Genomic DNA, 24,777 nt, shown 5'->3' with positions numbered 1-24,777 from the left:
GTCATATTCCTGCAAACAAATTTCCCCATCCCATCTTTTTTGATATATTAATCCTCCCCCACTGGCTTTGCCTCGCCATCAAGGCATCCTGCTCGGTTACATTACTTCTGACACTGGCATTTTTGCCTTTGGGTGCTATATTTAGAATATTGCCCATTTGCCCTCGAGACAACTCGAACAGCGCGGGACAAGAAACCACCTGAAGCATCACCCAACCATCCAACCGGCCCTCCTGCAAGTCACTCCACGGACTATTGGCCACCACCGCTTCCAAGATCTCTGTTGCTGTGCTAGAGTACTTCTCTTCGCCTGCGTTTGGTATTTTCTTTTATTATTTTCTGTGCTCTGCTCGGCCCGCTTTATTGAAATAATCCCGAGGTGTTCGAGATTAGCCACACGTACCTGCCCGTTCCTTGTCGAGTGCGTTTCAGCAGGCACATCGAAGCCACCTCGCCTCTCTGGCGTCTAGCGTCGCTTGTATATCAAGATTGTTGACTGTTGTTTGGGGGTCCTTTTCGGTTGCCATCGTGCTCGTTCTTCGCCCCTCCCACCGCCAAATACCGATCAACGTGGTGAAACAAGGGAGTTCGTCTACTGCCCCTCCACGCTTCGAGTCGCATGCCCCCTTCATCTTTGACTTCCACGCTTTCCACCCCTTACCTCAAATAATAATAATAATATCGTTGGAATTGTCGGCTGCAATCGAAGGCTTGTCTTTTGCTCACAGCTTTGTTGATAAAATTTGTGGGCGGGCGATCGCAATGCGAAACTAGGGCGCAAAACACGTTGCCGATGATCGATCAATCTCCCTAGCATTCCCTCCCAGAACTTCTCGACCCCCGAAAGCTTCTTGACTCAATCCCTTCCCGCATTGTGTGCTCGGGAAAAAGAAATCCATGTCAATAATCATGTCCTCTACTTCGCCGCCTCCGGAGCAAAGTGCTTCGCACTTGTCGGCTTTGCCACCGATCCTCACGGATGGAACCGTGAAGCGACCGACCTGTCAGCGATCATCGTCGTATGCGAAGGACCGTCTATCCACATACTCGAATGTTTCTTGTGCGTCGCAAAACCGTTCGCGTCCTGGGTCACATGTCTTCCCGGTATTTCACACCAGTTTGCCGTATGCTCTTGTCCGAGATTTTGCATACCCGGCAATCCATCCTCTTCACTACGGGCCGCTACCACCTCGTGCATCTGCCGTGTCAACACCAGCGAGTGAGCATCGTCGTCTCTCGGACCCCCCTGCTCCGTGGGACAGTTCGCGAGGCCAGTGGTCAACAGGACCGTGGAGCACTGAAAATAGCTATGGACACCAACAACTTCCGGCAATGTCCTTTGGTGACGGTCCCCCGTACAGCGAGGATGAAGATCTGCACAGCCCGGTATTTACTGCACCTCGTCACCGGAAGAACAAGTCGACAGGAACAGACTTGAACTTGAACGGACGAAGAAACAAGGCCCGTAGCATCGCACCTCCCGGCTACTTTACACCAGAAGTAGACCGTGGAACTTTGGTCAGCATGAATGCGGATGGCAGTGAGACCTATTATGTCAATGATGAAGATGCAATGGAAGACGGTCCTGGCGGTGAGCTCGTAACGTATTCCGCCGATGAAAGCAGATTCTCCCATATGGCTCCTGAATCATATGACAACCAACAGGGTTATGAACAAGACCCAGGGTTTGAATCGGAAGATGAATTCACTGGTGATCGGTATTCTCGTGATTTCCAATTTGCAGTTGGGTGTCCGGATGAGGAGATGAACGGAAAAGCCGTCGCTCTTTTTGACTTCACCAGAGAGCATGAGAACGAACTTCCGTTGACAGAGGGACAAGTCATTTTCGTGTCATACAGGCACGGTCAAGGTTGGCTGGTGGCCGAGGATCCCAAGACCGGCGAGAGCGGTTTGGTCCCTGAGGAATTCGTTCGTCTTCTTCGAGACATCGAAGGGGGACTGACATCTCTGAATGGTGATCCAAATGCCGACATGACGGGAAACAACACGCACCTTAGCCCGGAATCAACAGAGTCGGATCAAGTGAGCACACCAACTCAAAATGACCAACTTCCGTTGGGTTCGAATGGAAACTCTGCTCATTCGGTAAACGGAGAGACGAGAGACAATGATCACCCTGTCGTTGTTTCCTCTGGCGGTGACGAGTCCAATTCTAACACATCACATTTGCCGCATTCTCAAAATGAGTTCGCCACCCCTCCCATTGACAAACTCCCTGAAAAAAAGCCTGAAGATGGGAAAAATACCACCGTTTTGACGAAAACATGATACCTGTGTCCTTGATATCATGAGCAAACGACGTAACACGGGCTGATCGGTGTCACTTATGACACTGTCCACCGCCAAGTGGGAAATGCTACCACAAAAAAAAAAATCAAACCTCGGCAATGTCTTTGTTCAGGCTGGATTCTGGACTAATAGTCACCAAAGAGGGCACACCAAATCAATCGCAACTATAGCCTTGCCATTGATCCATTCAACAAATTGAAAATTTTGGGGACACGAGTGAGACGACTGATTAGGCTCCCCGATCTCCGGCGCAGATCACGGAAGCCGGTCACCCCAAACCAGTCGGCCATACGACTTTTGAATATCAATCACTTACATGATATAATATATTTCATGATCCATGGATATTTGTCTTTATGTTTGGAGGTCACTCACTATTGGAGCGTGAGGGGCTGAAACGAAAGAACCCGAGGATCTGGCCTGTGGCTAGCCTCGACCAAGTCCATGAGATGCAGATTGTTTTGTCCCGCCTGCTTGTAAATATGTTTTTCCATGTTTTAATTGCCGTTTTGTATTCATTCAGCGCCGGCGTCGGCGTCAGTGTTAGCATTATTCCTATTGATCATTTACATACATACCATTCTGCTATTTTCTACGGCTTTGTTTTGTCGCCCAATTGCATATATCCTTGGAAGAATGATTTACATAGTTATGAATATTTTTTTGTTCAAAATTTTGATCGACACGCTCAGTGTTGGCGCATGACTCTTTTGGGGCAACTTCTTTGTTGAGAACTGCACTACTTATGTATAGCTACTTTCGATTATTATTTAGTCAACTAAATTTTCATAGTGTATTGCACCTTTACTTCATTTCGGGTAAATCTAGGCAAAACATATTTCATGCCACGTTTTGGACAACCAACTAACCTAGCCATGTATGTTGATAGAGAAGCAACATAATTTTTTGTAAAATAAAAGAAAAGAAGGGCGTGATGGATGAGAATTTTTGCTCAAGAAACACAAAAAAAATACTATGGTATATCAATCAAACTAGAAAGAAAACAACAAAAAAAAAGTAACCTAACCCAGCAAGTCATCAAATCCCGAGCTACCAGTCTTCGCTGCCCCTTGCTGCTGTTGTGGCTGCTGGGGTCGACCCAGGGCGGGAGAGGTGGAAGCTGCGGGGGCACCCCAGATGCCGGCGCTGGCTTTCTCCTTAGCCATGCTGGCCAGGTTGGGGCCTTTGCTTGCGTTAGAGTTGGACTTTTGGATTCCGGCACTTGCGCTGGCAGAGGACCAGAGTGAGCCGAAGGCATCGCCGCCTGAGGACTTGGATGCTGCGGGCTTGCTTGCTGCCGTGGAGGTGGCGGATGTGAAGGAGGATGTGGAGGCGCCGGGTCTGTGGCCTGAGGTGCCGGTGGGAGGCTGGGCGGTGGTCGCGGTAGATACGGAGGTGAAGTAGTTCGGGGTAGCGGCTTGGAAGCCGGTGGGTTTGGGCTGGGCTGGCTTCTGCGGTTGCATCATGGATCCGCTCTGAGGGAACCCAGTCGAGGAGGTTGGAGATGCAAGAGTGCTTCCAGTCGGCGTGGGAGACATGGAGGTGAACCCGACCAAGCCGTTCAGGTTTGCACCCTGGGATCCAGAAACGGGCTTTGGTGCGACGAACTGAGTGCTCGAGTTGGTGCTGACGGTCGATGCTGGGGGAGGGATACCGAATTGGTTGGAGGACGCAGGCTGCGGCGCAGGTGTTGCGGACTGGAAGTCGTCAAAGTCATCGTCGTCGATTGGCTTGGAGTCCAGCACATCCAAGCCACTGCTGCCGCTGGCCGCGGGCTGCTTGCCGGCGGCGGTAGATGCGGTGGTCGTAGTAGTAACATCGTCGTCGCCAAAGTCGAACAGATCCTGCTCAGGTTCTTTGGGCTTGGGAGGTGAAGGCTGCTTGGTCTCACGTTTGGCTCTTGAGGGGCTAGGTCCACGTCGGGGCGGGGGAGTAGCATCTGCCTCGTCGTACTCGTCGTACTCATCGAACCGGTTGCCTCTCCGTCCTGAATCCTGGAAGTCGCTCGAGCCGCCTCCAAATCCACCCCCATCCCCAAAGACACCACCACTGTATCCACCAAAGGACAAGCTGTCGCTGCCGAATCCTCCGTACCGACCGCCTGAACCAGTCATGCCACTTCCGACACCCATGCCACCTTCAAAACCGCTGAACTTATTCCGGTTGGCTCTGGCCTTCTTTCTCTCCGAGCGAATCAAATCGACATCGCCCAGCAGCTTTATCAGCTCGGAGGATCGATTGCGCACGTTGATACCTTGGTCCTTGCCATTCTGGTCAATGAAATGGAACTGGCGCAGCATTCGGATCAAGGACATGTGGGATCGGGCATCGTCGACAACTCGTTCGGATCCATTCTTAACCAAGAACTCCAGAAGCTGGAGGCCCTATGTTTGGAACCAGTGTCAGCAGTCCGTAGTTCACGCCCGCAAATGCAAATGTATTGATGCCCAACTCACCTTATAGATCTGCCGCCACTCTTCCGCTGTCTTATCCGTAAATCGCTTGTAAATCATGGGCATAATTTCGTTAAGCAATTGACTGTCGCAGAAAGTAAGCCAACATGTCAGCAGAAGATTTATAGCAAAATACATAGGTGGCTTGTGACTGACTAGCTGTGAGTTCCGCTGGCGATCTCGTTCATCAATGTGGTCGAGGCACCCCACGGTTCATTGTTTGTAGCTTCTCGGACCTGTTCAAAATATGTAAGCGACCTGCGATATGCCCCATTTTCCCTTTCCACGATTATAGTTGTTTGCAAGGCGATATAGTGTGGACGTGGTCTTTGTAGAGGAACGGAAACCGGCGGGACGGCAAAAGGTGACACGAACCTTGGACTCCATCTCCGTGTAGTTCATAACAGCTGAAGGCGATGAATAGTTAGCAAAGAACAATTTGAAGATAAAACGAATCGCAGAATCATCATGCCCGATCGCACATAAAAAGGCATCACCAAGAAAGAGAGGGGGGGTCGCTGCGGGACATACCATTCTGCACTTTGCGGACTCCCGCCTTGAGATCATACAAGGTCAGGTTGCTGACCTGGTCTTTCAAATTGGAGAAGTCCATGGCGCAAACAACAACACGATTAGGGTCTTAATGCGCTTTCGATGGTGTAAGAAGAGACAAACCCCGATTTTCGGCAGAGTCTTGAGGTCGACGAGGGGAGACAAAGTCAGGTCCAAGGAAGATTGATTGATTGGGATTCCAGCTGGCGTTGATTCCATAGAGAGACTTCGGGGCCCGACGCCGGGGCAGTCACGTGGCAACAGCCCCTGAATAGTGTAAATGGATCAGTCGACGTCTACAGATTGCTGTGAATAAAGAGAAAGTAAATGGTTTATGTTGATTTAAATTGCTTTTCACCCACTGTATCCGCAAGTGTGTTTGTTATAAATGTGCAAGTCAAACATCATACAGTCAACACTACTCGGGGTAAATAGGTACATAGAAGACTCGTCTACATCATACTGGGTAACAAAAATTGATCGTGAACAAGAGTTTAGGGACCAGATCTCTTCCGAAGAAGGCAAAAAATCAGAAAAGAACCGAGCTAGTATGCAGTCAACAGGGTAATCATTTCAGGAAGCAAAAAACAAAGCAAGTACATTTGACAAATCGTCCACCACAAAGATCAAAAAGCAACAGTAAGGGGTAATCAATAGAAACAAAAAGATCATAAAAAAACGCCGGAAACACAGGTCTCAAGAGCATCATGCTGGATAGAATACCAGACATACCCGAAAGGTCATAAGAATGTAAAATGAGAAATGGGGGATATCTTCTGAAAGGTGAAAAGAAAGAATCGAAGCAAAACGGAGCTCCGTCAAGGATCGTCCGTCGTAATGTCGGTTTATTCGTTATAGAATTTTTTCATGATCAGATGGAAGAAGAGGTTGAGGTTAACTCGTAGATGCCCCTCGAAGAAGTCCAGGAACTGCAGGTTGTTGAACTGTGCCTGCAACAGATCATCCATCGGTATCTGGGCATTGGCACCAGGGACCATCATTGGGCCACTGCTACCGTCAATTGTGAAGACGCCGACTTCATTACTCGAGATGGTAAGGTCAACCCGGTCCCATTGTCGCTCACTGTATCCCTTCCAGTGAACAAGCACACCCCTGTCCGCAAGGTTGCGAGCGGAATACTTGTAGGAACCGAACTTGAATACCTTGCCCGATTTCTGCAGCTCACGCTGGTGATCCCACTGTTTGGTGAATGGCATGTAGAAACGTTTCTTCCCCTTTTTGTTCTGTAGTGTTATCATTGCCTGCTCAATATAGTCGTTGTACGTGTTCAGCTGTTGCTCGAGCCAGATAGCTTGATCGTTCAGACGTCCTAGCGTTAAGCGGGCGCTCTCCAGCTCTCGTTCCCGCTGAATCCTGCGTCGGTGCTTGGTCCGAATATCGATTGCGATGGCATTGAGGAGGTCCTGGTAGTGGTTATCACGACGGATTTTACCAGTCTGCTCAAGATGGAGAATATTCTCAAGTGCAGTCCGTTTAAGCTCCGAGTAGGTCATTGAACCAATATCAACCAAGGTATTGGCTTCGGAGTATGCGCCTCGTCGACTGTTGTTGGTGCTTAGTTCGTCGCGAACCAGCGTCATCCATCTCTCCTCGTCTTCTTCTGTAGGTGGCTTGACCATAACCTCCATCAGATTCGCGCCTGTCTGGACGCGAATGATGTAGAGGATGCAACGCTTTGTCTCCATGAAGAGAGCCTTCACATCAGCTTCCGGGTCTGCGTTTCTCAAATTAGTGGGCACCAACTGCGTATCAGGATGGATTTCTTACCTTCAACCTGCGCAAGCTTCGGATGCAAAGTCAAGCTTATTTCAGAAGAATTGACACTCATCAACTGGTTTTCGTTGGATTTAACGTTTCCAAGGTCTCGAATAACCTCTTTTAGGATGTCATCGTGACTCGGGCAGATGAACTGGATTTCTGAGGCCACGAGTTGATGGATGGAAAAGATATCCGTCATTTTGATGTAGAGAGTTGGTTTCGTTTTTGCATAAAGGTCGTTGAATTCGTCAATATCAAAGTACGATTCAGCATCCTGAACAGAAATCACTGGAGTCAAGTTAGCTTAAATGGAATAGATGCCTCGCTGGAGTGAGAGACTACTCACTGTCGCCCCATATTTGTCCTAGTCGTTGAATTGAATCCTCGACGTATGTGTTGAGCGGCTGCAGATACACATTCTCCGTACCAAAGAGCCTACCGGAAGCCACCTGACCGATGACCTTTGCTATTTCGGACAGGTTTCTCTTCTGCTCCTGCGTCATGCCCCGGTCGAAGACGCCGTGCCTCTCTGGCTCTAGGATGGCGGGCTGGAAGTAGTTTTTCCACACCCAGGCGCCGACGGTCTGCAAAATGAATCCAGGGTCCTCGCTAGGGAAGCGGGTGAGGAGGCTGTCATACATTTGCTGAGCAAAATACCGAACGCCGAAAGGCATGCGATATAGATATTCCTGGAGTGCAGCAAAGAGAGCATCGGCAATATCCCGAATGTCTTGAAGATGCTTGATGAATGTCGCTCTCGTCTCAGGGTCTCGGATTGCTTCTTCCCTGGGAATGTCAAGTCGACGACGACTACGCTTGCCAGTGCAGAGCTCTTCATTGTTGATAGCAGAGCGGTAGATCTGGATCGGATCACTCTCTAGATCTAACTCTGAGTTGTCGACGATGTACTCCCTAACGACAGGTCCTAGGACGTCACGCATGAACTTTCGATCCCGGGGAGACTTGATGTACGACGCGAAAAGCTTGTTTGCGAAAGAATTGCAACGCAGATATTCATGCATGGAATCGAAGCTTTCGATATCCTCCCGGGCAGAGCGGGCGAGAAGTTTAATGAGATAGTACTCCTCACGTCTCTTCTGAGAATACCCAAACAGCCCCATCATCAAGTGCCTGATTCTCTCATACTCTTTGTCGGCTGTCTTGATTTCGCGAAGTCTCCTAAAGAGCCGCGCGAGGTACTGTGATTGCGTCTGAAGGAGAAAGAATAACACTTGGTATTGTTCAAGCTTCCTTCGTGACTCCTTATTGAGCGCTTTGAGGTCGAACGGATCTGTTGACGAGATTTCGGTGTTGGGGAGCAGGGCACCAATGTGGAGACCAAAATGACTTTGATGCTTGACAACTTCATCAAGTGTAATCTTATTCTTCACCAGGAGGGCAATTTTGATGTCAAGCTGACTGATGTATTGCTCCGCGTTCTCATTTTGCCGAACTTGTTGGACAACCAGTTTTCTCGTTCGTTCAAACTCAATCTCCTCATCGAAGTCGAAGTCACTGTCATTGAGAAGATGAACAAAGCCTTTGACGGTTCCTACAGGAGGGTTCTTTCCGCTTGTGAGACTCTTGTAAGCTTGCCCTTGGATCCTTCCTCGGACAAAGCTCTGGGCCTTGATGACCTTTTCCATGTTCTGTCGGTAATAGCGACGTTTTTCTTCGAATTTCGATCGCACAAGATATCCTCTGATATGCGACTGAAGGTCTACAACGACATCCTCCTCAGCTTCTAGATCAACCAGAGTCTGGCCAACCTCCAATCGGATCATCATCGCTCGTGCTAGTCCCTGCAGTTGCACCACTTCGTCTTCACAGTCTTCGAGTTGGTTGAGTATTTCGCCAACGTCCATTCTGAGGAGTGCTGCTCGAGTAAGGGACTGGAGGCCGACGATCATATGTTCATCCGTTCGAAGATCATCTAAATCAGCTTCCAATTGCCTGCGGAAGATGACGCCCCGAATCATGGATTGTAAGTCAAGAATTGTGTGCTCTTCTTCCTTCAAAGACTTTCGCTGAGATTCCAAAGCATATCGCAGAGCCTGTGCCCTGACCACACTTTGTAGATCGATAAATGATGCTTCATGTCGCATTAGCTCGTCTCGTAGAGCGGAAGTGTTTCCCCGGGAAGCAGAACCGCGAATCATCGCTTGCAAAGCAACGCATTCATTTTGTGTCTTGTCCAGGGCTTCAGCCAACGAAGATTGTTGATTCCGGGTAGCCAAAGCCCGTGCACCTGCTTGAACGAGGATTATTGATGGAACCTCTTTGTCCAGCAGGCTCCTGGTTTGCGTAACGGATCCTCGAGTCAACATTCCTCGAATAGCCGCCTGTAGCGACTTTGCGTCGTTCCGCGTGCTTTCTATCTCATCATATTGCACATTCATTTGTTTTCGTTGAAGTGCGCCTCTGATGACCGCTTGAAGCATCTTAATAGGGCCTTCGGCGTTTCGCGTTTGTTCCTGCTGGGAGTGGACCTTTTGTCTCTGAAGGGCCCCCCTTATAGCCGCCTGCAACGAAGTGACTTGAGGCTCCGCATCTTTCATACATGCTTGCTGGGTCTGAAGATTCTGCCTTTGGAGAGCTCCTCGAACAGCAGCTTGCATTGATATGACTTGGGGCTCTGCGTCTCTCGTATGTGCTTGGTGGGTTTGAGCACGTTGTCTGTGAAGATATCCTCGAATAGCAGCCTGCAATGAGGTCACTTGGGGTTCCGCGTCTCTTGTATCGTTCCAGAGGTTAAAGACCACTTTGCGTTGCAAAGCTCCTCGAAGTGCCGCTTGAATGTTCTTGATGCCCGATTCCTCTTTTCTCATCTTACTTTGAAGACGATTTATCTGAGCCCTCGCTCTCGATGCTCGGACAAGGGTTTGAAGCTGCAGAACACACTGCTCCTGGGCCTCCCAGCTTGCCTTGTCACCTTGCTGCTGGGAGCGTACAAGAAATCCTCGGCAAGTAGCTTGCAGATTAATCGCGAACTGCCTCATGCTCAATCTATAGTCAATGATCTGGCGCGCCCAATCTCCACGCGCTCTAGATTGCAGTTCGACAAGTTGGGGCTCAAAGTCCCACAGATCATTCATCAAGTTGCCCAGCTTCAGTCTCAACATTGCTCCCTTAATCTGAGCCTGAAAGTCACTGATAAAGGCCTCATTTTCATGCAGTTCTCGATCGATTCGATCCTCTTCGGATTCCGGCTCGGGCTCCGGTTCAGGCTCTGCCCCAAAATTTGCAGCCATGCCTGTGAAGCTCGGCATGCTGACACCCGCCTTATCAAGACCCTTCTGCATTTGTTCAAGCTCGTGATGCTCAAACTCCAGTTGACCAACAAGGTTGCCCATTCGGAAGTCAAGCATGCCATTTTTAAATAGCAACCACGAGAGCGCATGCACACAATGAATTACTTTGGGGATGTTCTTCTTTTCGTACAGATCGATCAGTTCGAATCGGAATAATTCGGGCAATTCGATATCATCCAAAAACCGGAAGAACAAAGCTATGTTGTCCGAGTGTCGATACTGTAGTCTTGGGTGCTTGAAGATGCGTAGTGTGCGACTGGGGTACATTGCTTGGACGACCTCCGCCAGTGTCACACCATCCCGGAGGGCTTCCTCTAGTTGAACGATCGGCGGAATTTGCTTTTGAATGACTTCTTCGATCCACTCCTTCGCCTCTCCGATATGGCAAAGATACTCATATGCTTGAAGGAATTGCCGCTGCTTATCCATCCAGTTACCAGCTGCCCACGCCGATGCAGTCTTTTTCTGGGGGGATCGTGGGCTAGCACCTGCTACGGAATCAGCACGCTTCAACCTCCGCCTTCCCTGCAACCCAACCACCGAGGGTGTGGAGGTGTCAAGCCCGAATTCTTCACCTTCCCCAGATTGGGCGAACTTGGAAAGAGTGCGAAGATGCCCTGTTGATGATTTTTTCAAGGTTTCAAGGTCGGGAGCGGTCAAAGCGGTCGTAATTGGTGGTGGATTGGATAGGCTATGACCATGATTCGCCTTCAGTTGTGGACGATGGAGCGAAACGGCAGAGGGGGATACATGATGAGGCGAACTTGCCCGTGGAGGGGTTTGCGGATTCAAAGCTCTCTCGCTGAGAGGCCTAATATTCTCCCCATAAATGGGGCGCGACTCGGGTGTCGTGGGGCGATTTTCCTTCCAGTAATGAGACTCATCAACAGTTTGACTTCTTGAATGGCGAGAAGTAGCCTTCTTTGTCGCAGCAGCCGAGGGGTTGGGCGCCTGGGGAAGTGGTCGCAAAGAGCGCCGGATATCTGTATATGCTGCCCCAGCATTGGACCAGCTGCCCAAATTCGCGCCATCCCTAGCCATGGAAGTTGTGGAAGTCATGGTGTTTAATTCACTCTTTCCTCGTTTGTGGCCAATGCTGGGGGTGGACCCTATGGACGCATTGGAAGAGACTGTGCTCGTGCGACTCGGGGCGAAGGAATTCGAGGACAGGGAGTAGATGGAGGAAGTGGTCGATGCGTTCGAGCCATGGCGGAGAGGGCTCTGTGCTTGTTGTGGAGGGAGGTCCGTTTGGGCTCGTCGGAGGGCGGAAGGATTGCTTGACATCACTGAGGGCGGTCCGTAGGTAGGAATGCGACAACCGATGGAGATGGAAAGGCCTCGTCGCCAATTGGCCGCATACCTGCTTCACAGCTGAAGCAGTATTGTAGCCGGGCAGGAATAATTCGTATGCGCAATAAAGGCTTTGCGTCTGTGGAGTGCAATGGAATGCGGAATCAAGGGAGGGCTCGCATTGCCCAAATTGTGAGTTTAGTGGTAACGAGGGAGGGATTGGGCTGGAATCGGTTGATATAGAAACGAGATTGATGTAGATCGGAAAAAAAGGCCAGTTCCAGAAAGGTTCAGTGCTGCGAAATAAAAAGTCGATCAAAAAGAGATGAAGAAATGGATAGATCACTAAATGGGGCGAAAGTGACTTGCAGCAAGTCTTGTTATTTACAGCGGCTGGCAATGGCGAGGGGCAAACGTAGAACGGGCAAGCGCAGGGCAGGGACAACAAATCTCCCAATCGGGTATGGGCTGCCACGTGATTATACGATACTGTTACTTCACGTGATTGTATTACAATCCGATTTTGTCTCTTGTCAGGCTACAGAGTAAGGGTAGGTATCAGAGGAAAGATGAATTCAATCGATATTGCAGTGTAAATAATCCTAATCACGTCAAGTCCATCTCATGGAGAGAATGACAGGTTGTTTCACTCAGCAATGTGGTTGACGGATGGCAGATTACGATCTCCGAGGAAGAAGCGATTCACCTGTCCAACCATCGGTATGCTATTTTGGGCCTGTTTGGACTGCCAGAGCAGAGACACATTATTAGGTCGCCTCCAGGTTCCATGATGTGGACTTTTAGGTACACAGTAGTCTATTTTATCCAATCGTCCAGCTGTGCTTTTGGTCATTGGCTCTCTATCCACTATGCTTCATGTATTGACAACAAAGTAGTGCATACGTGGTGGTACGAAATCAATAGTTTATCCCCATATCCCCATCTCTACAGCGAGTCTGCTGTCCATACAGAATCTATTCATCTTGTTTTCTTCTGGTTATCAAGATTTTCTATTCTATACCTTCCATGTATCCATTGCATCATTACCAATATTACGGTCACAGAAACAATCGTCAGCTCTTACAATGCAATTGATACCACTGTTACACCACCACAAAGTATTCCAATTCAACTTCAATCAATAAGTAGTACGGTATCTCTTTGAGGATACCCTGAAATCTAGTGCGATCTGGGATCTCGACGGTCATCAATAGTCGCGATCGTGGGATCTAGGCCTCTACGCACGGAACCTGAACCCGGGAACCCCGCCAGATCACAGCAACAACTTGGCCCTGGCTCACTCAGCATCTATGATTTCATCGGCTGTTGACCAGTCCAACGACATCCTGATCAACAACACTTTTATATCTTTCCAACCCTGCACTAGGTATTGCAATTGAGTTAATCAGCAAAAATGACAGACTCTGAACCTCTCTACGTCTACAAACTCGTCCCATCCACCGAGCCGGTCCGAGAACCGCTCCCCGAGAGACTCCCCGTCAGTGAACTCGACCAGAACTCCGGATTCATTCACCTGTCCACGGCGTTTCAAATACCAAATACCCTCAAGTTCTTTTTTAAAGATGAGCCGCTTGTCTATGTCTTAAGGATCCGGTATGACCGTGTAGAACCGGATCTTCGCTGGGAGACGCCAGATGGAAAAGTGTGCGGACCCCGGCCTACGGAGGGGTTGTTTCCGGTATGTCCCTTCTTCTTTCTCTTGTGCTAATATACACTCACTGACAAACAAAGCACTTGTATAACGGTCTCCGGTTAGGAAAGGAGGAAGTCGACAGCGTTGCTGTGTGGATGAATGATGGCGGATGGGAAAAGCCTCTTTTGCAGGCAAAACCATGGCTTTTATACTAAACTTCATGAGAAAATCTCCTCTTTACTGGTTGAACATACAAGGCGGGTTTCTTATCCATTTTTATCAGCTGCATTTCACTGTTGTACTATTCTCTAGCATTCTGCAAACTACAACAGTAGCACAATCTCTGACAATCGATCAATCATTCAAAGGATAGCAATGCATAATTTGACCATCTGTTTATTTTTGTCAGTACACAAAGCTTCAAAGGATATCATAAGGTCAAAACTTACAGTAGAGCGAAGCATCCGCACTCGCCAGGAAGACAAAACTCGTCGCTACTTCACTTGGCTCAGCAGGGCGTCCCAGAGCAGTCTGTGCTCCCCAGTTCACCATCAGATCAGGCTCTCGAGAATCAACCTGAATGGGCGTGTAGGTGGCACCGGGCCTGGATAAATTGACTATGCGTTAGACTTCTGTTGTACACGTACATCAACACCAGAGCACTTACGCAACAGCATTCACACGGATTCCTTTCGGAACCAGATGCGACGCCAGAGACCTGGTAAATCCAACAATAGCTCCCTTGGTCGCTGCATAGTCGATCATGGTTCCTGAGCCACGGAATGTCACCACGGAAGTGGTGTTGATGATGCTAAAATCGTCAAATTTCAAGCAACTAGAATGGTAAACATTTACGCACCTGTCGCCCTTTGACATGTATGGAAGAGCGAATTTCGCCATAGCTATCATTTGGATAATATTGACGCGGAAGGTATCTTCAACCTTGTCGAGGTCAACATCAAGGAAGTCCTTGTACATGTATTGCTGCGAGGCATTGTTAACAAGGACATTGATTCTGCCAAACCTGTGGATCTTGTTAGATGGATCGTTCCCTGAATATCGTCATATAATGGTTATGCAATACTCACTTTTTGACATGCTCTTCAACAGCCTTACGGCATGTATTACGATCTGACAGATCTCCAGCAAAGAGATGGCAGGTTCTCTTTTCAGCCTCGATAGCTTTCTTCGTATCTTCAGCATCCTCCTGTTCCACAGGCAAATGGACGATGAAGATATCAGCACCCTCTCGTGCCATCAATATGGCAACCGATCGACCAATTCCTGAACTATGCTCGTCAGCACTTGATCATATCCGAATATATGGACAGGATGCATACTCTCCACCCGTGATGAGAACTTTTTTGTCTTTCAGTTTACCACAACCGGCATATTCAACGAAACTCCCGACCGACTCGAGCTTGGTTGATTCACTGGGTGGCTGCATGTACTTCTCCAGTCTGTGATATCTTGCTTAGTCTCATGGATGAGGTAAATGGATGCAAGTGTGTAGATGCTCTTACCCTGGCTTGTTCTGGCTCTGTGCCGACTGCGGAGCCTTGAAGGTTCCATCTTTGCCCATTTGAGACGTCATTTTCGGGCTTCGATAAATCAAGGTCTGAATCTGCTAATAGTATAAACGTTGCTTGAACAAAATACTGTTTCAAAACACGGGGTGCGTGGATTGGACTTGGGTTTATATGGTGTTTACGTGCTGTCACTCTGTCGTCAGAGTGTTGCAATAGCATATCGAATGTAGGGGTATAATATGACTTTCTTTGATAAACCATGAAGGCATAATTACCAGCTACTTTTGAGCATGAATATTGTATTATCTAGTAGTACTGAGGTAGCTTTGTGGTTTGTTGATTTCCTCCGATGTATATATTCTCGAATGATGTTTAGATCGAGATTGCAGATAGTAGCTGAGATTTCAACTTCTTTATCATTTATATCCCTTACAGTAAGAGAAGCATTCGCCAAAACAAAATGATATAATTACCTATGTGTACCTACTAGCTTCTATTATCTGGAGTTGTGCTCTAGCATCACGCACTGTATGCTACTGTAGCACTCTGCATGGTGCATAAGGACCTATGAGAATGCCACCACCAAAGTGAAGCCTAATGCTACCAATTCTTGTTGAACGCATTAGGACTAAGAATTGAAAACTCTTTCCAATTATTGATAATCAACATAGAACTATGTGGTATTCAAACGACATGTTGCAAATTCTTAAAAATCCGCTCTCAGAAATTATCAACGCTGATGTAAGCATCGCCCCTCGTCCGTCACCGCCTTGAGAATATCTCGTTTAGCAGCCAACCAGAGAGCGCAGCTCCCAACGGCGGCAGCAGCTAAACCCGTTTGGGTGATACCCGCCGGGATTAGCCCGTGCACCGATAGAAGTGTAAAAAGGCAATTTTTTTCCCCTCGAATTTTTTTCTTTTCTTCTTCTTTCTTTCCTTTGGGAAAGGAAGACTTTCTCCATCAACAGAACGTTTCTATCGCCGATCTGTTGATTACTTTCTTTTTTGATCTATTACTTTAATCTTCTCTACGAGTTACGATAGAAACCGTAGAGGTTTCATTCCAAACACAATGCCTATTTCCAACGGTGACTCCCTGGGCAGAGCTATGAAGGCGGAGTTCCAGGACTACACCAAGGCCCTGGAGGTCTTGGAGACCTACCCCAGCAGAGATGGTCTTGATGTTGACACTCTGTTGGACTCGGATAAGCACGGTGCATTGACTTACAATGACTTCCTTATCCTGCCGGGTTACATCGGTAAGTCGAGGATTTCCTGAACAATCTTTGCACCAATTGAGGTACTCATGCGGTTTTTATGACAGGCTTCCCTGCTTCCGATGTCACTCTGGACACCCCCGTTACCAAGCGCATCTCCCTCAAGGTTCCCCTTGTGTCTTCCCCCATGGACACTGTCACCGAGCACAACATGGCTATCCACATGGCCCTTCTCGGTGGTCTGGGTATCATTCACCACAACTGCTCTCCCGAAGACCAGGCAGAGATGGTGAGAAAGGTCAAGAGATACGAAAACGGTTTCATCTTGGATCCCGTTGTGCTGTCTCCCAAGGCCACTGTCGGAGAGGCCAAGGCCCTCAAGACCAAGTGGGGATTCGGTGGTTTCCCTGTGACTGGTAAGCACCTATCATTTCCTTTTTATATATTTCTTTACGCCTTCGTCATGTTTTGAGGATGATTTCCATCTTTTCCAATATAACTTTCGTTCCACTGAAGCGACGAAAGTAGCCTTGTGGAGAAACAGATTTGAATCTGAGAAAATGTGTCTTGCTGTTATTAATACCACATACTTGTCAAGTCCATGGCTAACTTTGGCTTGCAGAGGATGGAACTCTCCGCTCTAAGCTTGTTGGAATGGTCACCTCCCGAGACATCCAGTTCCACCTCAACCTTGAGGACCCTGTTACCGCCATCATGGCAACTGACCTCGTCACTGCCCCCGCCGGCACAACTTTGGCCGAGGCCAACGATGTCCTTCGTCAGTCGAAGAAGGGCAAGCTGCCCATCGTTGATGAGAACGGCAACCTTATCTCTTTGCTGTCTCGCAGTGACTTGATGAAGAACCTTCACTACCCCTTGGCCTCCAAGCTCCCTCAGTCCAAGCAGCTTATCTGCGCTGCTTCCATTGGTACTCGTGAGGAGGACAAGACCAGACTCCAGCTTCTCGTTGATGCTGGTCTTGACATTGTTATCCTGGACAGCAGCCAGGGTAACAGCATGTACCAGATCGCTATGATCAAGTACGTTAAGGAGACCCACCCTGAGATCGATGTTATTGCCGGTAACGTCGTGGTGAGAGAACAAGCCGCAGCTTTGATTGCTGCCGGTGCCGATGGCCTGAGAATTGGCATGGGTAGCGGTAGTGCTTGTATCACCCAGGAGGTCATGGCCGTCGGTCGTCCCCAGGCTCTCTCCGTGCGCAGCGTTTCTGCTTTCGCTGCCCGCTTCGGTGTTCCCTGCATTGCTGACGGTGGTGTCCAGAACGTTGGTCACATCGTCAAGGGTCTTGCCATGGGTGCTTCAACTGTCATGATGGGTGGTCTCCTTGCCGGTACCACCGAATCTCCTGGCGAGTACTTCGTCAGCAACGAAGGCCAGCTCGTCAAGGCCTACCGTGGAATGGGCAGTATCGCCGCCATGGAGGACAAGAAGGCCGGCAAGGGTGCAACCAACAGCAAGGCCAGCAACGCCGGAACAGCCCGTTACTTCTCTGAGAAGGCTGGTGTCCTTGTCGCTCAGGGTGTTGCCGGCTCTGTCCTCGACCGTGGCTCTGTCACCAAATTCATTCCTTACCTCGTTGCCGGTGTCCAGCACTCCTTGCAGGACATTGGTGTCAAGAGCCTTGCTGACTTCCACGAGGGTGTCAACAACGGCACCGTCCGCTTCGAGGTGCGCAGTGCTAGCGCAATGACCGAGGGTAACGTCCACGGTCTGCACAGCTACGACAAGAAGCTCTACGCTTAGGTTTATTGAAAAAACTAAACTCGGGTGTTTTATTTTTCTTTTTTAATTGTTAATGAGCTTTGTTCATATGTTCACACGATGATACGTGGTTGGGGTATTAGAGGTAAAAAAAAAATGAGGGATAGGAGTTCGATGTGATGTGGAATTGTCCACTGACGGGTGTTTTGTTATTTTTGTCTGCACTTGGTCCAATTCGACGCATCTCATACATAGCATGACTTGATGAAATTGAATCATTCAACACGACTATTTCCATTTCTTTCCAACTTGTATATTCGGTACCTTGAATTCTGCAGCCCAGAGGCCAGAGCACCCGGCGGTGGGCTAAACCAGAACCGGCAACGCCGAACGCGGGGTACGGCTACTGTAAGGACGAGCCTAGGTTCGCGTGACAACCACGGTTATCACCAGCAATCAACATCAATTGAGATTAAGAAATATCTAGGAAATTGTCGGGCTGTAGCCATATGAGAGGCATGACTGCATCAATTCATGTCGTCTCTCGTACGACCCGGTTAATTTACACCAATTCTGGACGGTTCCTACCACAGCTCTTTGGCCGAGGTTCTTTAGCCTCTCGCTCGTGGATCTTGAAGTCACGGTCTTCCTCTCCGCATGCTCCAGCACAAGTGTGTTCAGTACGTTTTTATTCGTCTGTATACAACCCATCTCAGTCTCCAAAGATGCCATCGGGAAAAGGCGATGGTTCCAAGTCGAAGCCGGCAACGCCCAGACCTAGCTCTAGGTTAGTTACTCCGCGGATACTCTGTACATATGACCGGCTAGAATCGCCATAGTCTACAATGGACAATGCCTACGCATTATAATTGCTGATAGCTAATACGGCAATCCAGTGTGATTCTAATCTCACCCAAGAATGAAATCCTGCTCCTTCACCGCGTCCAGACATCGACATCTTTCGCGTCGGCGCACGTTTTCCCCGGCGGAAACCTGTCGACCCAAGATGGAGATTGTCCACCTGCAGAAGATTTCAAAAGACATGATGATTCACCTGCATACCGACGTGCTGCGATACGAGAATTATTCGAGGAAAGTGGAATTCTGTTAGCCAAAGACCGCGTCTCGGGGAAGATGTTGGCTGTTGGAGAAGAGGAGAGGGAGAGCGGGAGACGGTTAATTCACCAGCAGGAGATAAGCTTCGACGAGTGGTTGGGGAAACTGGACTTAGCAGCAGAGCCGGATATAGGTTGGTTTTTTATCCCCTTTCAGGGCCAATTGGGTTCTTGGCTAATGGAGAGTGTTGTCCAACAGACAAGTTGATTCCGTTTTCACGATGGATCACCCCGACCAATGTGCCTCGACGGTATACAACGCAGATGTACCTCTATTTCCTGCCTTTGCCCGTCGAATCCGAGAAGCAGCTCCTAGACGCAATTCCCGCCGAAGGCGAACGGGAGGAGATACAGGTCCCAACGAGCGATGGCGGCATCGAAGTCACAGAGGCGAGGTTCCTGCCCGCCACCGAGTGGCTTCGGATGGCAAACAGTGGCGAGATTATCCTATTCCCTCCACAGTTTCTGCTATTGCATCTGGTGTCGGAGTTTCTGGACAAGGGTTCGCGAGCTGAGAACCCTAGTGCTGAGGATCTGGCACAGCGACGGTCGGAATTGGTCGAGTTTGTGCATTCGGGCACGCCACCTTGGACGGATAAATGCATCTCGCCAAAGATGCTTCAAATGACGCCTGATGGACGGGCTGTCTTGGCTTTGGATCATCCAGGACCGGAGTTGAAGGGGTCTGACAGACGCGGGGAGTCAGAAAGGGTTGTATTGGTACGATTCAAGAAGGGGGCTGCCCGTGAGGTGGAAGTTGGATGGAAGAAGGGCATCATGGAGGATCAAAGAAAGAGTAGTTTATGATTGTAAATAATTGCATCTCTACTTGTACACAAAGAGACACATCCACCAAATACAAGACAGACCGTACGTACCGTACCTGAAATCCTTATCAAGAATGATAGGGCACGTTATCGCCACACCAACCCACCCCATTCGGCCACGCGCCCACCAAGCCCTCGATAAAAGTCACATGACCCACACAACTCGTCGACCCAACTTTGTCGCCGCACCGCGCATTTTCAACGAGTCACCCGCCAGCGCAAACCTCTTCCCACCGTCCGTCGTCGACCTTCAAGACCTACAAAACCGCCGAAATGGAGAACGAAAAGGGAGAGATCGTCGATCTGTATGTTTGTCCAATGTTGAATTTCTGTTTTTTCCCCCGGGGTGTCTTGAGCAGAGGGAGGGGAGAGAGAAGGTCTAGTCCTGAGGTATCCGGTGTGATTTGTGGCGGCTACGAATAAAATAAAAAATTCAACCCGAAAAGCAAACTGTCAAAACGCGGGCAGGCCAAATCATTCAGCCGGATTCCTCAGGACGAAAGAATGCGAGGGAGGGGGGAATGGAATTTCAATATCAAAATTGAATATCAAGGATCAAGGAAACATATAACTAACATCTACCTCCCATTTTTACAGCTACGTGCCTCGCAAGTGCAGCGCCACCAACCGCATCATCAAGGCCAACGACCACGCCTCCATCCAGATCGCCATCGGCAACGTCGACGAGAACGGTCGCTACACTGGTGAGAACCAGAACTACGCTCTGTGCGGCTTCATCCGTGCCCGTGGTGAGAGCGACGACTCCCTCAACCGCATCACCCAGCGTGACGGTTACCTCAAGAACGTGTGGAGCGCCAACCGTGCCCGGTAAATTGGTTCGCCTAATGGTTTGATGGTATGTCTGAACTACAAATGTCTTTTAAAATAAGGTGGCAAGAGCTGGTGGCTAATATGAGAGACATTAGATGTTACCGTGAAGCTTGATGGACCGGACCGGACTTACGGGGTGGGAAGATAATTGAAAAAATGAATAAATAAAATTCAAATACCTTTTATTACTCCTAAAAATAAAAAAGGGGAACGAAAGCAAAATGGGAGTTTCAATTGCCTTTTTCCTTCTTCCCTTCTATCTTCCTGATCTTGAGCATGGAATCGATGAGACGACATGACCTTATATCCGTCTACGTCAACCACCTTATCACCTGAACTACACAATGCACAATATGTGGTAGAACTTGCTTTGTCCTGGCGTCGAAAACATTCACATTCACATTCGCCCCCTTACTTTTCCTTTTCCTTATATCTCTACATCTCTTCTTCTCTTTCCTTTCCTTTCTTTTCCTTACCTTTCAACCGGCACACAAAGCCTCCTCATTCACGGGATCGAATCGAAAGTCCTTCTCCCTCGGGGGAGGCGACATTCATTCGATTTCCCTTATTCCCTATGAGCGAGGAGGTACGGTAGAATTTCGTAAATTCACCCACAACAAGCCGAATATCAAGATAAAAAAACAAAACCCGCCTGCTGAAGAGCCACTTTTGCAGAGAATATGCACTGGGGCACAGATACGGGTGGGACAGTTCTCGCAATTATTTACTTTTGTCTAGTTAATATCTAGTTAGCTAGTAGAGATGGTTTTTTTAACTTGAATTGAAGTTTTGAAGTTTGATTTGTCTTGTATCTGGCTTCGCGTCTAGTGGTATAACTTTTCATTTCTACTCAATACCGTCGTTATCTTCCACGTAAAATCATAACTATTTAAAAAAGAAACCAGTGAAATCAATACATCTGGGTTGGTTTTTGTTCTTGCTTTTTTCTTTTTCTTTCTTATATCTATTCCATATATCTGTTCAATGGTTTAATCCTTCTCCAGTCTAACGGCGGGGTTGCTCTCAATGAAGTTGAGGTCGACCTTGTGGCCGAGAAGTTCACGGATGTTGCTCACTCCGTATCTATGTATTGTTAGTTGTTATCAGACCAGGGTGGGTGCGTGTGGAAACTTACTTGATCATGGTTGGTCTCTCCAAACTCAATCCCCATCCGTACACTCTCATGTCCTTGGGAAGACCCATGGGCTCCAGCATCTCCGGTCTGAACATACCACTGTTTCCGATCTCAACCCACTTGCCCAGACCGTCGTGGTAGCCGAAGATCTCCATACTAGGCTCGGTGTAAGGGTTGTAGGCGGGCTTGAAACGCAGCTTGTGAATGCCCATCTTTGCGAAGAAGACCTCCATGAAGCCAATCAGACCACCCAGGGTAAGGTTGAAGTCTGCAATGACACCCTCGACCTGGTGGAACTCGGCCAAGTGGGTGGCGTCGACAGCCTCGTTACGGAACACACGGTCGATACTGAAGTACCGCGCGGGCCGGGGGTTGGCGGCCAGCTTCTGCAGCATGTAGGTCGAGACCGAAGTAGTGTGTGTACGGAGGACCAGTCGGAGGGACTCGTCGGCGCTCCAGGGGTAGCGGTAGCCGATGGAGCCATATTTGCCCGACTCGTGGACCTGACGGACGTTCTCCCAGTATTCGTTGTAATCGATGGTCTTTTCGGGCGAGGCCACCGAGACGGGGTTGATGGCCTTTGGACGGTGGGGGTCATTGAGAGGATCCTCGCGCGGAGGGTCTGCCTTGGCCGGGTCGGAGATGTAGAAAGTGTCTTGGAGGTCACGGGCGGGGTGTTGCTGGGGCACGAAGAGGGCGTCGAAGTTCCAGAAGCCCGTCTCGACGAAGCGGTTGGTAGGCATCTCCTCGAAGCCCATCTCGAAGAAGATGTTGCGAAATTCCTGGCGCACCTTGTTGAGCGGGTGGAACGCACCGGACGGGGTCGGGGCACCCTTGGCTTTGAAGTTGTACGGCTTCAGCTGGGCCGTCTTCCAGGACCCATTGAGCAGCATCTCGGCCGTGAGATCGGTCTCCTCCTTGACGAACTCCCGGGCATACTTGGGACCCTTGGAGATCTTGAAGGTGATGACCTTTTGCACCGTGACGAGCTTGCGACGCTTGAGGTCGGTCACAGCCTTTTGGTCACCGAGAGTCTGGGTGTTCTTGACCGCCAGCAACTGCTGCTGGGTCTCGTCCACAATGGATTCGGCATTGGCCCGCAGCAGATCCTTGTCCTTCTTGATCCAGCCTCGCTTGAAGGCATTGCCCTGACCGACTTTGGCGTTATCCTTTCCAACAATCCCAGGCAAGTCGCCGATCTTCAACCCATCGATGGCGGCGAGAACGGCCTCGAAGACCTTCGCCTCATGACTGCCATTAGTGGCAATCGCTTCACCCTCACCCGTCAGGGCGAGAACCTCCTTGTCCATGGTGTCATACTCGACCATCTGTCGCGAGCCTAGGCGGTCGAGCGCACTTTTGATATTTGATGAGGGGATGGAGGGGAAGGCTTCGTTGGAGAAAATGGGCGCATCGGACGCGGACAGGGCGTCCAGAATCGGTTTCGTCATATCGGACGCCATGGCTGCAGCCGGATCGACCACAGAAAGGGGTCGAGAGTGGGAAGAGGAGGGGGGTGAAGGGGGGGGGTGCTGATGGCGGGGGATTTTATCGTTTCTGCCCACTTGGAATTGTGACTCTTTTGGGCGCACGTTTACTTTTGATGCGGCGGGGGAGAGTGACCAAAGGCGCCATCTCGTGACCTGCCCCGCCATCATGCTTTAGAAAAATATTTGAAGCATCAGAATCGACAGAAATCCAATGATGCAGCATTATAGCGGTAAAATGGATATTATTTCTTTAACCGTACTGATCTATATATACATATGTACATATATATAGATATAGATATATATGTTGTAGGTAGTGGATGCATACTCGGTACCCAACGTAGCATCAAGTATCCTAGTATCCTGTTATCTGCATGTCAAAACACTCGTCTGCCAAGACAAGTAATATAGGAATAGATGTTGGATAAAAGATAATCAGATCGAGTCATCAGACCTCATACATAGTGGCAACGTCCAGATAGAGTATTTTGGGTGAAGAGCAGCGGGGAATACAATACATTTCTTGAACAGATGTTAGACCACCTGATTGTATTAGATTGATTAAAACACTTGTATTGTCTGTATTCACTGTATTCAGAATTTAAACCCAATAGATGTATTAAATAAGAAATCAGATATGAATGAAATGTGCGCCTCGCAAATAATCAAATCCTGGTCCAAAAGGGAATGGGGTCGGTGCTGTCATTGGCCGGATGGGGTCAAGTGGACCCGCACGCGACTGTTCGGTCTGGACGCCGTCGATGGAATCAAAAGATGGACATGGATGGGTGTCAATGTCATCACCGTCTCTCCAAGTCATGGATTCCCATGTTGGACGGAGAAATGCGACATGAATCATTAGACCCGGCAGCATGGGACCACCCGAGGAAAAGCATCCAGTGGTCAGAAGATCAGAGATGATCTCTGGAGAGCCTCGACCGGGGATGATACCTTAAAATCATCGTAAGACAGCATCAGCTGGAGCGGTCTGGGAAGAGGAGGACTGAAAAGCGATCCCACAAAACAAAGAAAGCAGCGGCCATTTCGATGACGATGAACGATGTAGATGGCAGGTAGACAACACATGGTGAGAGAAAAGACCGACTGGGGCAGGACATCCACGAAGGCTACGATCGCCACTAGTCCAAAGGGCGATCACCATAGTTCCAACCAACTCTTCAGGATAGTAGATGGTGGATGAAACAATAGATCAACACGCACAAACCAGGATGGATTTTCTTTTTTTCCTTTGCTTTCCTTTCCTTGCTTTTCCTTGCTTTTTTTTTTTTTTTTTCCCTTTCCCTTGCCTTTCTTTTTTCTTTCCTCTCCCTTCTCTTTGGCTGGCAAAATGGATGTGTCATGTTATTATTTTCCTCGAATGAGTCCAGCCCAGAAAAGAAAAGAGGCACTTTCAAAGTCAACCAGAGAGAGCCAGACCCAAGGATGCTGAACTGTCCTACATTAGTAGATATCACATACCATTTTTAATTAATCTACTTGAATAACTAGATATGTTATATTATATAAATTTAATACTTGTATGTACTGTACATACCAGTCTAA

The 24,777-nt window shown here is 48.9% G+C and overlaps 9 protein-coding genes across 9 annotated transcripts; 5 read left to right on the top strand and 4 right to left on the bottom strand.

Annotated features, from left to right (window-relative positions):
* Window positions 1-908: 908 nt before the first annotated feature.
* Window positions 909-2,311, top strand: ASPWEDRAFT_51534 (adaptor protein NBP2; the record flags this gene model as incomplete). The annotated part of the gene is made up of 2 exons (XM_040837609.1): window positions 909-2,206; window positions 2,254-2,311. 2 exons carry the CDS (start codon window positions 909-911, stop codon window positions 2,309-2,311), a joined length of 1,356 nt encoding a protein of 451 aa, XP_040689179.1.
* Window positions 2,312-3,331: 1,020 nt separating this feature from the next.
* ASPWEDRAFT_172303 (uncharacterized protein) lies at window positions 3,332-5,375 on the bottom strand (the record flags this gene model as incomplete). The annotated part of the gene is made up of 5 exons (XM_040830917.1): window positions 3,332-4,693; window positions 4,766-4,847; window positions 4,919-4,998; window positions 5,138-5,169; window positions 5,294-5,375. The coding sequence occupies 5 exons, from the start codon at window positions 5,373-5,375 to the stop codon at window positions 3,332-3,334; spliced, it is 1,638 nt and encodes a 545-aa protein (XP_040689178.1).
* A 784-nt stretch (window positions 5,376-6,159) lies between these two features.
* ASPWEDRAFT_111169 (putative Ras GTPase activating protein) lies at window positions 6,160-11,445 on the bottom strand (the record flags this gene model as incomplete). The annotated part of the gene is made up of 3 exons (XM_040828229.1): window positions 6,160-7,049; window positions 7,103-7,381; window positions 7,440-11,445. 3 exons carry the CDS (start codon window positions 11,443-11,445, stop codon window positions 6,160-6,162), a joined length of 5,175 nt encoding a protein of 1,724 aa, XP_040689177.1.
* A 1,663-nt stretch (window positions 11,446-13,108) lies between these two features.
* On the top strand, window positions 13,109-13,563 carry ASPWEDRAFT_110313 (DUF952 domain-containing protein; the record flags this gene model as incomplete). The annotated part of the gene is made up of 2 exons (XM_040828162.1): window positions 13,109-13,393; window positions 13,447-13,563. 2 exons carry the CDS (start codon window positions 13,109-13,111, stop codon window positions 13,561-13,563), a joined length of 402 nt encoding a protein of 133 aa, XP_040689176.1.
* Window positions 13,564-13,702: 139 nt separating this feature from the next.
* On the bottom strand, window positions 13,703-14,942 carry ASPWEDRAFT_172300 (oxidoreductase, short-chain dehydrogenase/reductase family; the record flags this gene model as incomplete). The annotated part of the gene is made up of 7 exons (XM_040830916.1): window positions 13,703-13,740; window positions 13,798-13,952; window positions 14,016-14,159; window positions 14,208-14,372; window positions 14,437-14,637; window positions 14,689-14,808; window positions 14,872-14,942. The coding sequence occupies 7 exons, from the start codon at window positions 14,940-14,942 to the stop codon at window positions 13,703-13,705; spliced, it is 894 nt and encodes a 297-aa protein (XP_040689175.1).
* Window positions 14,943-15,816: 874 nt separating this feature from the next.
* Window positions 15,817-18,230, top strand: ASPWEDRAFT_40699 (putative IMP dehydrogenase). Its single transcript, XM_040835388.1, has 3 exons — window positions 15,817-16,136; window positions 16,202-16,510; window positions 16,717-18,230. Exons 1-3 carry the CDS (start codon window positions 15,950-15,952, stop codon window positions 17,856-17,858), a joined length of 1,638 nt encoding a protein of 545 aa, XP_040689174.1. The 5' UTR covers window positions 15,817-15,949; the 3' UTR covers window positions 17,859-18,230.
* Window positions 18,231-18,269: 39 nt separating this feature from the next.
* Window positions 18,270-20,027, top strand: ASPWEDRAFT_40698 (NUDIX hydrolase). Its single transcript, XM_040835387.1, has 3 exons — window positions 18,270-18,603; window positions 18,713-19,065; window positions 19,131-20,027. The coding sequence occupies exons 1-3, from the start codon at window positions 18,335-18,337 to the stop codon at window positions 19,736-19,738; spliced, it is 1,230 nt and encodes a 409-aa protein (XP_040689173.1). The 5' UTR covers window positions 18,270-18,334; the 3' UTR covers window positions 19,739-20,027.
* A 4-nt stretch (window positions 20,028-20,031) lies between these two features.
* rps21 (40S ribosomal protein eS21) lies at window positions 20,032-20,590 on the top strand (the record flags this gene model as incomplete). Its single annotated transcript, XM_040837608.1, has 2 exons — window positions 20,032-20,063; window positions 20,356-20,590. The coding sequence occupies 2 exons, from the start codon at window positions 20,032-20,034 to the stop codon at window positions 20,588-20,590; spliced, it is 267 nt and encodes an 88-aa protein (XP_040689172.1).
* Window positions 20,591-21,578: 988 nt separating this feature from the next.
* Window positions 21,579-23,187, bottom strand: ASPWEDRAFT_109675 (phenylalanine--tRNA ligase subunit alpha; the record flags this gene model as incomplete). Its single annotated transcript, XM_040828105.1, has 2 exons — window positions 21,579-21,672; window positions 21,725-23,187. The coding sequence occupies 2 exons, from the start codon at window positions 23,185-23,187 to the stop codon at window positions 21,579-21,581; spliced, it is 1,557 nt and encodes a 518-aa protein (XP_040689171.1).
* Between the last annotated feature and the right edge of the window lie 1,590 nt (window positions 23,188-24,777).

Source organism: Aspergillus wentii, assembly GCF_001890725.1.
Source record: "Aspergillus wentii DTO 134E9 unplaced genomic scaffold ASPWEscaffold_4, whole genome shotgun sequence".
NCBI lineage: Eukaryota > Fungi > Ascomycota > Eurotiomycetes > Eurotiales > Aspergillaceae > Aspergillus > Aspergillus wentii.
This window is presented reverse-complemented; position numbering and strand designations above follow the sequence as displayed.